Source organism: Mustela lutreola, chromosome 8, assembly GCF_030435805.1.
Source record: "Mustela lutreola isolate mMusLut2 chromosome 8, mMusLut2.pri, whole genome shotgun sequence".
In the NCBI taxonomy this organism is placed as follows: Eukaryota; Metazoa; Chordata; class Mammalia; order Carnivora; family Mustelidae; genus Mustela; species Mustela lutreola.
Genome location: NC_081297.1, coordinates 76,922,147 through 76,936,240, shown reverse-complemented (window position 1 = coordinate 76,936,240; position 14,094 = coordinate 76,922,147). Strand labels below are relative to the sequence as shown.

The 14,094-nt window shown below is 37.9% G+C and overlaps 1 protein-coding gene across 5 annotated transcripts in view; it reads left to right on the top strand.

Annotated features, from left to right (window-relative positions):
• FGD4 (FYVE, RhoGEF and PH domain containing 4) overlaps window positions 1–14,094 on the top strand; it is a 220,422-nt gene that overhangs the window by 106,304 nt on the left and 100,024 nt on the right. The window contains exon 1 of one of the 5 annotated variants that reach the window (XM_059185678.1): window positions 12,281–12,458. The exons of the other annotated variants lie outside the window; for them this stretch is intronic. Within the exon in view, the coding sequence (XP_059041661.1) occupies window positions 12,443–12,458 (16 nt within the window). The 5' untranslated portion in view covers window positions 12,281–12,442. Of the gene's footprint in view, window positions 1–12,280; window positions 12,459–14,094 lie in introns of those variants that run through there. 5 annotated transcript variants of the gene reach the window in all.

The window sequence follows — 14,094 nt, the reverse complement described above, 5'->3', positions numbered from 1 at the left end:
AAGCCCTTACAAGAACTGTGGAGAAGATTCATCTGTCATGTATGAAGAGTTAGATGGCATCTAAAGTCCTTTTCAACCCTAATGTTTTATTAGAGAAACAGGTTTACTGTGGTGATTGTTTAAAAAAAAAAAAAAAAAGTTTGATGTTAGGACAATACACAAGGCAAGTAGCTTTTGTGAAAGAGATGTGAAGTTCTTATAGGGGAGATGTCACAATCTGTAGGATTAAGCAGGAAGCAGTGAATTTGAGTCATATCTTGAAGGGTGTGATCGTCAGGGATTGGATTATGTGATAAAAGTCATTTTAAGGTCTGCTAATGGTTGATGCTGAGGCAGATTTTGGATTTGGCCATTTATGGATAAGGATGGTAACCAAATTGGTTTGCCAAATTGGAGAAGCATTTTCCTTGTTCATTTTCTACTGAGATAAGTGAAATGGTACAAAACTTAAACTGCACAATAGCAAAGTCAAGCCAGTCTGCTTGTTTGTGGCCTTAACAATATTCTGAGAAGAAAACTTCAGGATGATAGGACATGATTTTTGGTGGGTTTGTTAAATTGTGGCAGTAATATATTAATAGCTATGCTATAAATTCAACCTGCTTGTTTAACTTCAGACATTAAAGTTTTTTGAAACTACACACAACTACACAGGAACCAAGGACCTTTAATTGTGTGTGTGTCTATGTGTGTGTGTTTGGGGGTGGGGGAGTCATCTTTTTGCCAAAGTAAAGTAATACTGAGTGCATGTTCTTTCTGTTCATTAGAAAACAGTGTAGGTCCTTAAAGAGTAAGCTGCTCCCAGGGCTGACACTTGGTGTAGCTTTTCTGTAAAGCTGATTTTCCCAATTGGAATAGGCATAAAATTATTGCTGTAAAATGATCAATAATCTAGCTCTTCCTTGATTTATTTTTCTGCTTTCTGATCATTGCATACATTGAGTCTCTTCTGTGATGATTAACAACTTCTAGGCCAAATCTTTTTTTTTTTAAGATTTTATTTATTTATTTAATAGAGTTCACAAGCAGGCAGAGAGGCACGCAGAAAGAGAGAAGGAAGCAGGTTCCCCGCTGAGCAGAGATAGGCCAATTCTTATGAGTACATCTTCAACTCATGGTCATGACCACTTGGAAAGCTCTAAGGTGTAGAGTATTTATGATTTTGAGCTCATGTAGCTTCAGCCTTCACCTACCTGATAGAATTACAGCATTTGGCACTCCTTTTCTAAATTAGCACCCAATCCCTCATTAGAGTTTGTCACTGCCTTTTTGTCGTAGAATATTGTCAAAGTAGTCTCTTTTCTCAGAAGAAGCAGCTCTGTACCTGGTATACTAGCCACTGGCTAATTCAATAGTTTGACTACCTCAAAAGCACAATTGCTTTGAAAAAGGCTGTTTTAATATGTATATTTATGTAAAATGTCTAAAATCTATCCAAGCATGGAATTAGTTTGTTACATATATTTTAGTAGTAAAATATTGAAGCAGTGTGAATGTTGAGGCAAGAAATGGTTATATGTTGTACATTTTTGTTTTTAAACAACAAAGAAATTTTATCGCACTCCTAAGACACTGCTGAACTACCAGTCTTCCAGTTAACCTTTCTTTCCAGTTGCATTCCTCTCCTCTGAGTTCCGGAAGCACTCTGTGGTTCTATCTGCTATCAACATATTTTGCAACTGGCTGTTACCTTGTCTCTCTACCCAACTGAATTGATTTCCTGAGGCCAGGAACTATTTTATTCATCTTCAGTCCCCAGCTTTTGGCTCTGCACAGAACCCATGCTTACACTTAGATCGCTGAACTGAACTAAAACAAATGAAAAAAATGTAAAGCAATTTACCCAAATTACCTGCAATAGTTGTGTGTTGCCATTTCAAAGATTGGAAGATAAGACTCAGTTGATATAGCATGCAACTCTTGATCTTGGGGTTGGAGGTTTGAGCCCCACATTGGGTGTAGTGATTACTTAAAAACAAAATCTTTTAAAAAAAAGAAACTAAAAATAAAATCTACCAACAAGTTGTAAATGACAAAATCCCCATAGGATTAGAAGAGTAACTGCCTCACCCAGCTCTCCTGTATTTCTTCTTCCGGAAAGAGCCCTTCCCCAGAAAAGAGAACTAAGCAAATCCTCCTCAAATCTCTGATGGTTCTGGATCCATTATTGTCTCTTCGTGATTACATTGGGTGCTGGTGAGGGCCACGGATTTTGTTAATCAAATTTATGCGTATCATTGGCTAACGCCCAGCAAACGGAAAGTGCTAGATAAAGCATCTGATGAAGGAATGAGAAGAATGAGTCATACCCAGAAATCTTCAAAATATTTGAAGAATCACTGGTTTTTCTGCCCTATGGAATTTTAGGCATGGTTGGTTAAAAAGACCAAGATTATGTTATCATATGTAATTGTGATAATGTATAATGTATCTTAGATAATGTATTGGGATTCTAGCAATACTTGGTGACAAGTCATCGTAAACATCAGGTTTAGTTATTAATGGCACAATACTTCAGTGAATTGTCAGACCAAAGACCTCTTTGTCTTTTCTTTTATAAGAAAACAGAAATGTTCCGCATTTACTAACCCTGTTAGAGAAGTGTATCAGTACATATTTAACAGGTTCTTACCTAGAGATACATTTGAAAAAATAAGCAAAACCTGTCCTTCTGAGGTAAAGGTAACAGTTTGAGTGAGTGAGAAAGTAGCTGCAATCAGCAGAGGAAAAAGTGCATTATGGACAAAACATTTTTGAAAGGACTGTTTGGAAATGTTTCCATTATTGTGTCATCACCAAAATAGATATGTGTATCATTTTTTAAAAAACTATTTCTGCATACACATTTAAACTTAAATACACGATCTTTTTTAGCTGTTTTAGAATCTTTAAGATAGTTATAGTAGATTTTAGACCAAAGGGGAAAAAAAAAAGGTAACGCTTTCTAAGACATCAAGGCAGATGGAAATACACTAGAAGAATTTCAAGGAAAACTTTTGCATAATTGATAGATGGGATTTAAAAATGTGTATCATGATTTAGTGAGTGCAGCCAGTGATGTACTTCTTCCCCTTAGAACAATGAATCTTCTTCTGCTAGGGGCAGTCATCAAAACTACGTATGGAAGTAAACCAACTTAGATCTGCTGTTTCAAATGGCTGGATCATCAAATATTTAACCAAGATTTAAAAAAAAAAGCAAAGCAGATTAAATCACACTGATCCCTCAAAAATAGTATTTTTTTTTAAAGATTTTATTTATTTATTTGACAGAGATCACAAGTAGGCAGAGAGGCAGGCAGAGAGAGAGAGAGGAGGAAGCAGGCTCCCTGCAGAGCAGAGAACCTGATGTGGGGCTTGATACCAGGACCCTGGGATCATGACCTGAGCTGAAGGCAGAGGCTTTAACCCACTGAGCCACCCAGGCGCCCCCCAAAAATAGTATTTTATCTTTACCTCATCTTACCTTAAGTTTAATTTTTGTATTTTACAGTATGCATTTTAGTGCATAATACTTGTGTTTAATGCATTTAACTTACACACATACCAATGGATACATCCACACTTGAAGGTGCATTGCCTAGTTTTCACACTGAGAGGGAGATGCCATCATAAAGTTTGGATGTCACTGTTCTAACAAGCCCTTCTTGACCTCCCTAACCCCGTGGCAGTAACTATGCCCCCCTCAGATGTGTCGGTCACCGTTCTACTTGTCTGCTCTCCCTTTGACTCCTTGGAGGAGACAACCATTCAGTGAGATTGCATTAAGTGTCTGATCCAGTGTGCAGAGGGCCTATAGGCACAAACAGGACAGTCATGGTCCTTTTTCTTCGGACGCTTTGAGAATGGCAGGAAAGACAAATGCTGAACAAGGACACTGTATGAACTTTCATTTAATTACAGTTGTAAATGAGTATTCAAAGGAAACCTACAGGGGATAGTGAGACCTAATCATACGGAAGACCTTAAGGCCATAGGAACTGAAAAGAATAGTCTGGTAGAAGGCACATGAGATGCCACTGAAAGTGATGGTGCAGACTTCTCCAAAAAATTCCCAGGTACTTAGCAGCCTGCCATGTATACTGTATTAAGCCCCATGTAAGGGCTCAAAAATTCCTTGTGAATAAATGGATAAAACAATTTCAGAACAAACCTCTAACTGATGGTTCAAAATTTTATTTGATCTGCACAGTGTTTTTGAGTTATTTTGTGTTTTTGAAATTTTAGAAAAGTCCATAGTCTAGGTTGCCGTAAGTAACTCTAATTCATACTGTTTTAGACTGGTATCCTTACCATTTGTTATGTGCCTAGATGCGAGATCCATTTGCCTTTCAGTCCTCTATGTAGAGAATAAAGGTTACGCTACTGACAGTGAACTGTTGACTAATAGATTATTTGAGTTCTAGTGATTATACAAACTAAGTATTAGATCTTAAAGACCATATGGTTATTTTATCATTCTTAGTATAATATTGAAAATCTCTTTCACCATTATTGGTAAAGTTCACAATACACAGATTGCTAGGATAATAATTTGAAAATTTCAAGCAAGTAAATGTGTAATTTATCATGTACTCATTCTTCAGTTTAAGGCCCTTATGATGGAAATTGCCCATTTTCTTTTTTAAGTTCTTTTTTTATCCTTGATCTTCATTCCTACCACAGAAAAAGGTATCTGAAAGCTTACTAAAATTTGGAAGGACTAATATTCTTTTTCTATTTTTTGCAGTTTTCTTTATTTCTGTAATAGATTCCTGAGATGGCATCAAAAAGGAAATTGCATGTTTAAGTGAGGTATCTGTGGGAGAAGAGGGAAGAAATAAGTAAAATGGATGATTTGCAGATGGGATGGTGCTGGTTATATTTAAGTTATCTTTTCTTTCCATATTCTGCGTTTGTCCTTTAAGAATGTTTGGGCCAACACAAAAGGCTAAGCAGCTGCTGTTACCCCAGCAAGCTGGGCATTATGATCTTGAGGAAAGGAAGACAAGTAATTAAAAGAAATTTGGATGAGGCAGCTGATCAAGAAAGGAGAGTAACAAAAGCCCTCCCACTGTTCTCCCAAGTTCGTAGCAAGTAACTGGCTGTACTTTACCCTTTATCTGACCTGCCAAGGGCAAAGCCTAAGTTTTATTTTCTTAAAGCCCCAGAGGAGCTTTTCTGGAAGCTGTGTGGCTATTTCAAAGTTGGAAAAAATAATAGGTTCCTGTGGAAATTTATGGAAAGAAAACATTTTTCTTGACTTCCTTCTCAAAACCAGTGATTGATAGAGGGAGCATGGTTTGGGAACATACTTTGACAGCAAAGTGGCAAGAAATGAGTCTAGAAAGGTAAGCAGGGGACAGAGACTTGAGCCTTTGTGTAGTTTGGATTCCTTCTGAGCCCAGTAAGCAGCCATAGAGGATATCATCTGGCAAGTGATGAATAACTCTGTAAGCAGCAGCAATGTTTGCAAATCTGCCCCAGATGTCTTCACCATACAGCCCGAAATCAGGCCCTTTCCTTCCCCTTTGCTGCCTAACAAAACCTCAGGAATCCTTCAAGGTAAAGTTCAGTCTTCTTCAGTGAAGGAGGTCACTTGCAGATATATGGAAATGAGAGCGTGAAGCTGAAAGAGAGGTCAGTCCTGGAAATGCTTCCAAATCTTCTGCATAGTGGAGGAGTTGTAGCCGTCAGGTGGGCCCATTGTCCAGAGTAGATGCTGAAGAAAGAAGAATGCAAAGGAATGGTACAGGCAGTAGAGAGTTGGCGAGGGAATTCATAAGCGTGAAGAATTAGATTGGCCGTGGCAAAGATAGGCTGGCTGAGGTTGAGTGTCATGAATTCATGGAGGAAAATGTTCTAGTTGCAATAACTTTTTATCGTGGTACAAATATACATGGCATAAAATTTACCATTTTTGCTGTTTATATGTGTACAGTCAGTTCTGTAGCATTAATACGTTCACATTGTTCTGCTACGGTCACCACCAGCCATCTCTAGAACTTTTTCATCTTCCTTAACTGAAATTTTAGATCCAGTAAGATAATTGCTACAGTATTTTGTTCACACACAATGTCAACCTCAGCACCAGAACCCTGTGGGTAGACATTGTTGTGGTGCACACAGGGGAAGGAGCTGCGGTGCAGGACAAGCACCTGCTGGAGAAAGCAGCTGTAAAGAGTGACTCTGTTGTGAGATGGGTGAGGCAGGAGGACTGCGATAGGGTTGAGCAGAGAAGAGAAACGGATATGTAGTGTGTGTCCAGCATCATGTTAAGTGCTGTGTGTATGTTCTTTAATGAAGCTATTATGAGAGCTAAAGAAGACGTTGATTCCAGAGTTTAGGAAAGGGAGGAATCTAGGAGGTGGCAAGATGAGGATGGTAGAATTTGAAACCTCAGAATTAACTTGCTGCTGAAGTAAATGTGATTTCCTCAAGGAAATGCACAGCTCTTCCAAGGTAGGGTAGTCACTTGGTATGGATCAAGTGGAACCCAAAGAAGTTGTGCAAAAATAATAATGATCATAATTAAAGAAGAAACACTGTATTTATCAATTAACTTTGTTTCTCCTTTGAATTTAGATAATACCAACTACCTGGGATTAAGATAAAGGCTAAATGAGATAAAAAGCATGTCACTGAGCTCCTGAGTGGCAGTGTTTGTTTAGGGTCTGACTCTTGGTTTTGGCTCAGGTTATGATCTTGGAATCATGAAATTGAACCCTGCTTGGGCTCTGTGCTCAGCAGGGATCCGGCTTGAGATTCTCCCTCTCCCTCTGCCCCTTCCTCATACTTGCGTGCTCATGTGCTCTCTCTCAAGTAAATATATCTTTAAACAAACAAAAAAGCATGCCAGATGTGAAGGTGGACTGCAATAGAGGGAAAGGCCAAAAAGAGAGACATATCACCCACTTAAAGTGTGTTTGCTGTTGAGCTGTGTAGGCGAACATGTGAAATGAGTAGTGTGATGGAGGAAATCCATAGTGGTAAAATCAGACAAACAATAAATTGGGATATGGAGATGAATTCCATAATTTACGTTAGAGAATAGTGTTTTTATTCTCTAGGATTATGCATTTTTACTTAGAGAATTATGACATTTCAGGTACAATGTTTCTTTTATATACCTAAAATATATAAGCTATCTCTATCCACATGCCATAAGAAAGATGTGTAGCTTTCCATGGGCTTCCGAAGTAGAAGAGTAATGGAGTTGTATTAGAACCCAGAGTGAACAGTGATGTTATCTAAGATTATATTATCATCCATCTAGAAACTCTGGTCTGAGGGGTGCTGTCTACTTTAATACTGTGCTATGTGGTTGGGACTTTAAGCATCTAACTGTGGAATTAATATAAAACATTTATATTACATATTTTTTTAAAGAATCTAGGTTCAGGGATAGTAGGCTTTCTTTGAAGATCTCTATAAAAATAATTTGGTACAAAATATTTAAACAACAGCATTTACCTGGCACATATTCAAAAATATGTAGGTCTTACTTCATTAAGTCTCAGACATGCAAAATGGAAATTATGCATCAGTTGGTTGGCTTTTTAAATTAAAATGTGTTTTTTTAGGCCAACAAAGGAATCATTTTAATATCAAATTGTTATTTGATTTTATTAGATTGTTGTTAGATGACTAAAGAGTGCAAAATGGGTTAAGATTTAGATTAGTTTGGGGGCACCTGGGTCGCTCAGTGGGTTCGGCCTCTGCCTTAAGCTCAGGTCATGATCTCAGGGTCCTGAGATCCGGTTCTCTGCTCAGCAGGGAGACTGCTTCCTCCTCTCTCTCTGCCTGCCTCTCTGCCTACTTGTGATCTCTGTCCATCAAATAAATAAGTAAAATCTTTAAAAAAAAAAAAGATTCAGATTAGTTTTGTTCTGTGATAATGGAGGTTGCCTCTCAGTTAAATAACATTAGAGAATGAGTATGAGGATTTTACTCCTTAGCTGATAATTGAAAGTCACAAGTACTTATTGTTGTATCTAAACAAACTAAAATACGAGTATTCACTTGTTGTAACTGTCCTGTTATTTATTGCCAAAATACGTTTATTCGTAAATAATTATTAAATCTACTTTTGCCATTAGTACATGGAAGTTTTCAATTACATGACAGATGATGTGCTGGATAGCTTTAAATAAAACTGCCAGGTCTAACAACTTAATCTACCACCTTTTTAAAAACATTGTAGATTAATAAATTTTGTTCAGGAAGTACAAGTTGCATGGTAAAATTTTTGTTTTAAATCATTCCCATTAGAAATGATAAGCTATTGAAAATAATAGAAGTAGGCTTTAACAGAAAAAGTAAACTAAGGTCAATATAATGAAAAAAAAAACAAGTGGTTATGAAGTACCATCTGAATGTGCGGCAGAACTTTCTAAGTCCTTATTCAATCAATTTGTGAAGAATAACCTTTCTTTAAGGAGACACATAAGAACAGAGAGCCAGCCCGTTAGATCTTCAGGACATAGGGTATTTTATGAATAGCTGTGAGTTGTTTAGTATTGATTTTGGGTATTTTCAGGGCTGATATCTGTGACAAATAATCATAATAAATTAATGAAATGCCATACACTATTGTAAACTTCAATTTTCCCAAATAGACTTTATGTGAAACTAATTAGGTCACTTCTGAATTTAAGATTTTTTTAAATCACAGGAAACAGATAAAATGAACCAGTGATTATCTTTGCTATTGATGGGAAAGGCAATGAATATACCCAAAATCATAGTTTTGGGTTTACAGTAATACCATTCATTTCATAGCCTGTTGCTTTTTATTTGCTTCTTAATTTTTAAAATTAGAGGATAATTTATATACAACAAAATTCACCCTCCTGAGGGTAGAATTGAGTTTTGATAATTGCATATGGTCATGTAACCACCACCACAATGAAGATCTAAAGCAGCCCTATCTCCTCCTAATATTCCATCATGCCCTTTAAAAAAATTTTTTTAAATTTATCATGCCCTTTTGTAATCAGTCAGTCCCTCTCCCTACCACCTGCTGCTTCAGATTTATTTTCTGTCCCTATAGGCTTTCCTTTCCATAATGTCATATAGAGTCATGTATGTGTAGCCTTTTAAGTTGGCTTCTTTCTTTTTGTTTCAAGTTTTTATTTAAATTCTAATTAGTTGGGGTACCTGGGTGGCTCAGTTGGTTAAGCGTCTGCCTTTGGCTCAGGTCATGATTCCAGGGTCCTGGGATCTAGTCCCACATCCGGTTTCGTGCTCAGCAGGGAGCTTCCTTCTCCCTCTGCCTGCTACTCCCCCTGCTTGTGTGCGTGTTCTCTCTCTCTCTCTCTGACAAATAAATAAAATCTTTTTTAAAAATTCCAATTAGTTAACGTAGAGTGTAATATTGGCTTCAGGAGTAGAATTTAGTGATTCATTACTTACATATTACCCAGTGCTTATCACACGTGCCCTCCTTAATACCTATCATCCATTTAGCCCATTCCCCCCACCTCCCCTCCAGCAACCCTCAGTTTGTTCTTGATCTTTAAGAGTCCATTTTATAGTTTGATCTGTCTTCTTTTTAAATCCCCCTTCCCCTATATCATCTATTTTGTTTCTAAAATTTCACATGAGTGAAATTATATGGTGTTTGTCTTTCTCTGACTTATTTCACTTAGCATAATACAGTCTAGCTCCATCCACATTGTTGTAAATGGCAAGATATAATTTTTTTTGGTGGCTGAGTAATATTTTATATATGTTTGTATATACATATATATGTATCTGTGTGTATACACACACACAAACACACCCCCCACATCTTTTGCAGGGGCAGGGAAGGACAAAGGGAGAGAGAGAATCTTAAGCAGGTTCTATGCCCAGTGTGGAGCCTGAGGTGGGGCTGGATCTCAAAACCCTAAGATCATGACTTGAGCTGAATCGGATACTTAACCAACTGAGCCACCCCTTACTACATCTGCTCATCAATGGATGGACATTTGGGCTCTTTCCATAATTTGGCTATTGTTGATAATTCTGCTATAAACATTGGGGTGCATGTGCCCTTTGAGTCAGCATTTTTGTATCCTTTGGGTAAATACCTAGTTGTGCAATTGCTGGGTCATAGGGCAGCTCTATTTTTATAAGTTGGCTTCTTTCTAATGCACATGTGAGTGTCCTTACGTGATTCCTTCTTATTGCTCAGTGTTATGCCATTGCATGGATTTACCACAGTTTGCTTATCCATTCACTAATTGAAGGATGAGTGGGTGTTTCCAGCTTTTGGTGACAATGAAAAAAGCCCTGTAAGCATTCCTGTACAGATTTTTGTGTGAATGTAAGTATTCTTTTCACTTGGTTAAGTACCTTGGAGTGTGATTGCTAGGTCATGCAGAAGTACACGTTTAACTTTGTAAGAAACTTTCCTGGCTACTATTGGGGTAGCTTAGAATTTAAATTTAGTACAAGTTTATGGTAGATGCTGAATATAATCACAATTTACCATTTGTGGACAATAAGAGTCGGTGACAATAGTTATACTTTATTTTAATTACCACTTACTAGCTGCAAATCATGTCTTGATTTTCTGGCTTTCATCCATAAAACTTCAAAAGTGGATTGCATTATGTCTTAATTTATTGTACAAAAGTGAATTTAGTTTCTTAAAGGTTGTCATTTTATTCGTGTTATTGGCCAAAATTTTCAACCTCTTGAAACTCATTTTCTCTTCTACAAAATGGGAATTACTATTTCCTACCTTACCTGTATTATTCCTTTTACAGAAGAGTCTGTAAAATAGTGATAAATTATTAATACCTTACAGTGAGGATTTAATGAAATGCTGCATAGAAAGTGCCTAGCAGTACCTGGCACAAAATAAATACTAACTATTAAAAAAAGGAAAAGCTATTTATTTGTTTGAAAACCAAGCCTGAATTTACAATTTAAACATTGCTATCAAAGCTAAGAAAGTACAATTTAAACATTGCTATCAAAGCTAAGAAAGCACAGAAGTTGGGACATTTTTATGACAGGGACGTGTTCTGTTTTTTACATTACTGTAATTTGCCAAGGTTAAGTGGTCTTGGAATCAAATAGAGACAGTTTTCCTGCTGCAGTGAAATTCAAATCCATGGGTGGAGTTTGCAAAGGAAACAAAAGACAATTCACATTTCTTCTTTCTTTGACTCCTCTCCGTGTTTCTAATTATCTATTCTTTTTAGATCAGTTGTAAAACCTATTTCTTTTATTAAGAGTTAAGTTGATAACCCCCACTTCCTAATGAGCAGGTGGTGGTTACTGTGAGTCTCATTTAAACAAATACATAGCCCGTCATACCTCATCCTGAACATTGCCCTCCTGTCCAGACATTGAGCATTTCCTAAGCAGGTGCAAGTGACCCAGAGCTTTAGGACTCCGTGAGTCAAGAGTCCAGACAGGCAATTCTCTGCCCCATTAGCTCTCCAAGTGCGGTCCGTGACGTGCAGACCCAGACTGGCTGTGTCTGCGTCACTTGGGAGCTCGTCAGAAAGGTAAATTCTGGAGCTCCACCACAGACTTCCTGAATTCAACTCTGGAGACGGGGTTAGGCAACATATGTCTTAAAACGCCATCCAGGTGATTTGATGCAACTGGAGGGTGACAGCGATTGTGTGTGGACATCTGAAGAGGGGATTATAGAGATTATTTCCAACCATGAGAGTGATGTCTGTGTAACCTGTTACTTCATTGTGATTTTATAAATGTCTTCATTGATATTTTCTGGTATTTCAGGGGATCAGGAATTTTAAAGCACTTATTGAATGATATATACTTAAAGATATACAAAATAAGTAATAAATATTATACCAGTTAAAAAGTATTCAGAAATCACCTATAAAATTTGTTTTCCTTAGGAAATCTGTGAGTAGTATTTACTCACCAAGCTCAATGAGCTGTGCTAAAATGGAAGGTCGAAGTGGCAGAATAACATTTGTGATCATTCAAAATGACATTTTTAACATCTGAAGCCTGTGAATCCTGGATTCTATAAACTCTTCAGTCCAAGGCATGGACCCAGTTAAAGTGGAAACAAACAGTTTTCATGTTGGCTTTTTTAGAACATTACTAATAGTTAAGGAATTAGTTTATAAACCATCCTATTCCCAAATGTATTTCTAGTTCACTCGGAGCTTCCATGTGCCTCCGTTGTTGTTTCTTTTACCGTAATAAATAGAAGTCTCCCATCTTCAGATACTTGGCCTCATGAACAGCACTGCGGCAGCCCTTCCTCTGGGGGAGGTGTGGCATATTATGCATGAGATTGTCTGAGCTGTAAGGTCTAAGAATGCCCTGAAGTAAACAGTGTCCTGGTGGGGCTTCTGGCTTGCCTGTGTGTGATCTCCAGTCTACCAAAGGCTTTAAGCCAGAGTGAGATTTTATCACATGATCATTAAAAGAGTAAAGGCAAATATTTTGTCAAACCTGAGTAGACTATCAGTATATGTGAAGTCATGTCCACTGATCAAGGTAAGTGGTTTTATTTTCTAGTGTATCTTTCTTATGTTTTTTTAGAGTGTGTGTGGTCAGTTGATAATTGAGCATGCCGAGGGGCATACAAGTGGCAGAGTGTAGTTTTGTTTCAATGTTAAGAATAAGGTTCACTTTATTTTTCAACTTTAACATTAAAATATGTACTATGGCTCTTCCAACAGGCGTCTTCTGGGTTTGCAAAGTACAAATTTGTTTAAGTTCTGTTTCTCTGACTCATTCTTACTAACGTTAGAACAGTTTGAAAATTGAGTCAGTAAGCAGAGAAATGCAGAGAAAGAAAGAATTTTCTTTTTTCTTCCGTTTCTGGTGTGAACAAAGCTCACAGATGTTTACCACTGATCCTTGCCTAGAGCTATTGCATGGAGCAGCACTGTGGTCAAACACCCCCCCCCCCCCCAACACACACACACCCGCCACCACCACCCCAGTCTGCTCGTTTTGGTAAAGTTCAGGGGACTGAGTGTTCTGGGTTTTTCATTTTAGATAACATTGTAGAATAGGCATGGGGTATTTTTAAATTGTTAGTGGTATTGAGCCCCTGTTGTTTCTTCCAGTATTCTAGAGAGCATATATATGGGAAATTATTCAAAGAAGAATGGAATTCTACTGTGTGGTAGAAATATAATCATGTGATAGGAAATTTCTGCTAAAAATATTTTTTAAGACTAAAATGGGTTCATTTTGTGCAGCTAATATTCCCTTTGTTTCTGCATGGACAGAATCCCTCCTAAAGAATGCTGAGCCAGGTGGGCTGCACCTTACAGCGGCCGGCCTGCGTAACTACCAGGATTCTCTTCCCTCTGATGTCACTCCTTCTCGCAGGCGGGCTCACTCGGTGGGGTTTGCACTGCATGTGGAAGCCTGAGGGCGGGGTTGGTTGTAGCACTGCAGCATGGAAGCTGAGGCTCCTTTCTGGAGCTGCACAGCCTTGGCTGGCTCTGCTCCCAGGTTCCCGTAGTCTAGAGAGGAAGGAGCCCAGTGGGTGCCTGCCCCTGGTCTCTCCATCATCTGGGTGGAAGCCTTCACTCCTTTGTGGGGGTTCTACTCTTCTTGTGTAAGTAAGTTCAGAGTTTGTGTCCTCTCTTCGTGGTTTACCAGCATATTCCAAATATGAAAATATTTTTTAAAGTGACAATAGGGAAGTATTTTCTTTCTTCGAGACTAAAGTTGTTCCCTCTTTGCTTGAAATAGCTTCTGTCCATTCTCATTCCATTGTCAAACAGTTAGGGGTGATTAGAGGGACTTGATATTCCCTCCTGGAAGGCAACTCTCAAATGGAGAGAGAACTACTAGAATTTTCTGCTCCGAAGGACATCTCCCCATAGTGAGTGACCTGAAATGTAGGCTTAAGAAGCTACTTTTAAGGTTTTTAAACTGAAAGAACAGTAATAGAGCACTTCCTGTCCCCACCAGTGGTTTATTTTGTTGCTGTTATGTTGTCTAAGAAAACATTTTTTGCATGCATATTTAGTGTACATGTTATTTTGTAAAAGTTTTATCTCCTTTTAGCGACTGGAAGAACTTCTCCTTTACAGAACCTGTACTTACAGGCAATCTCATATGGAAACTGAAAAGTGAAAAGTAATATGAGGAGCACTCAGTAGGAAGTATT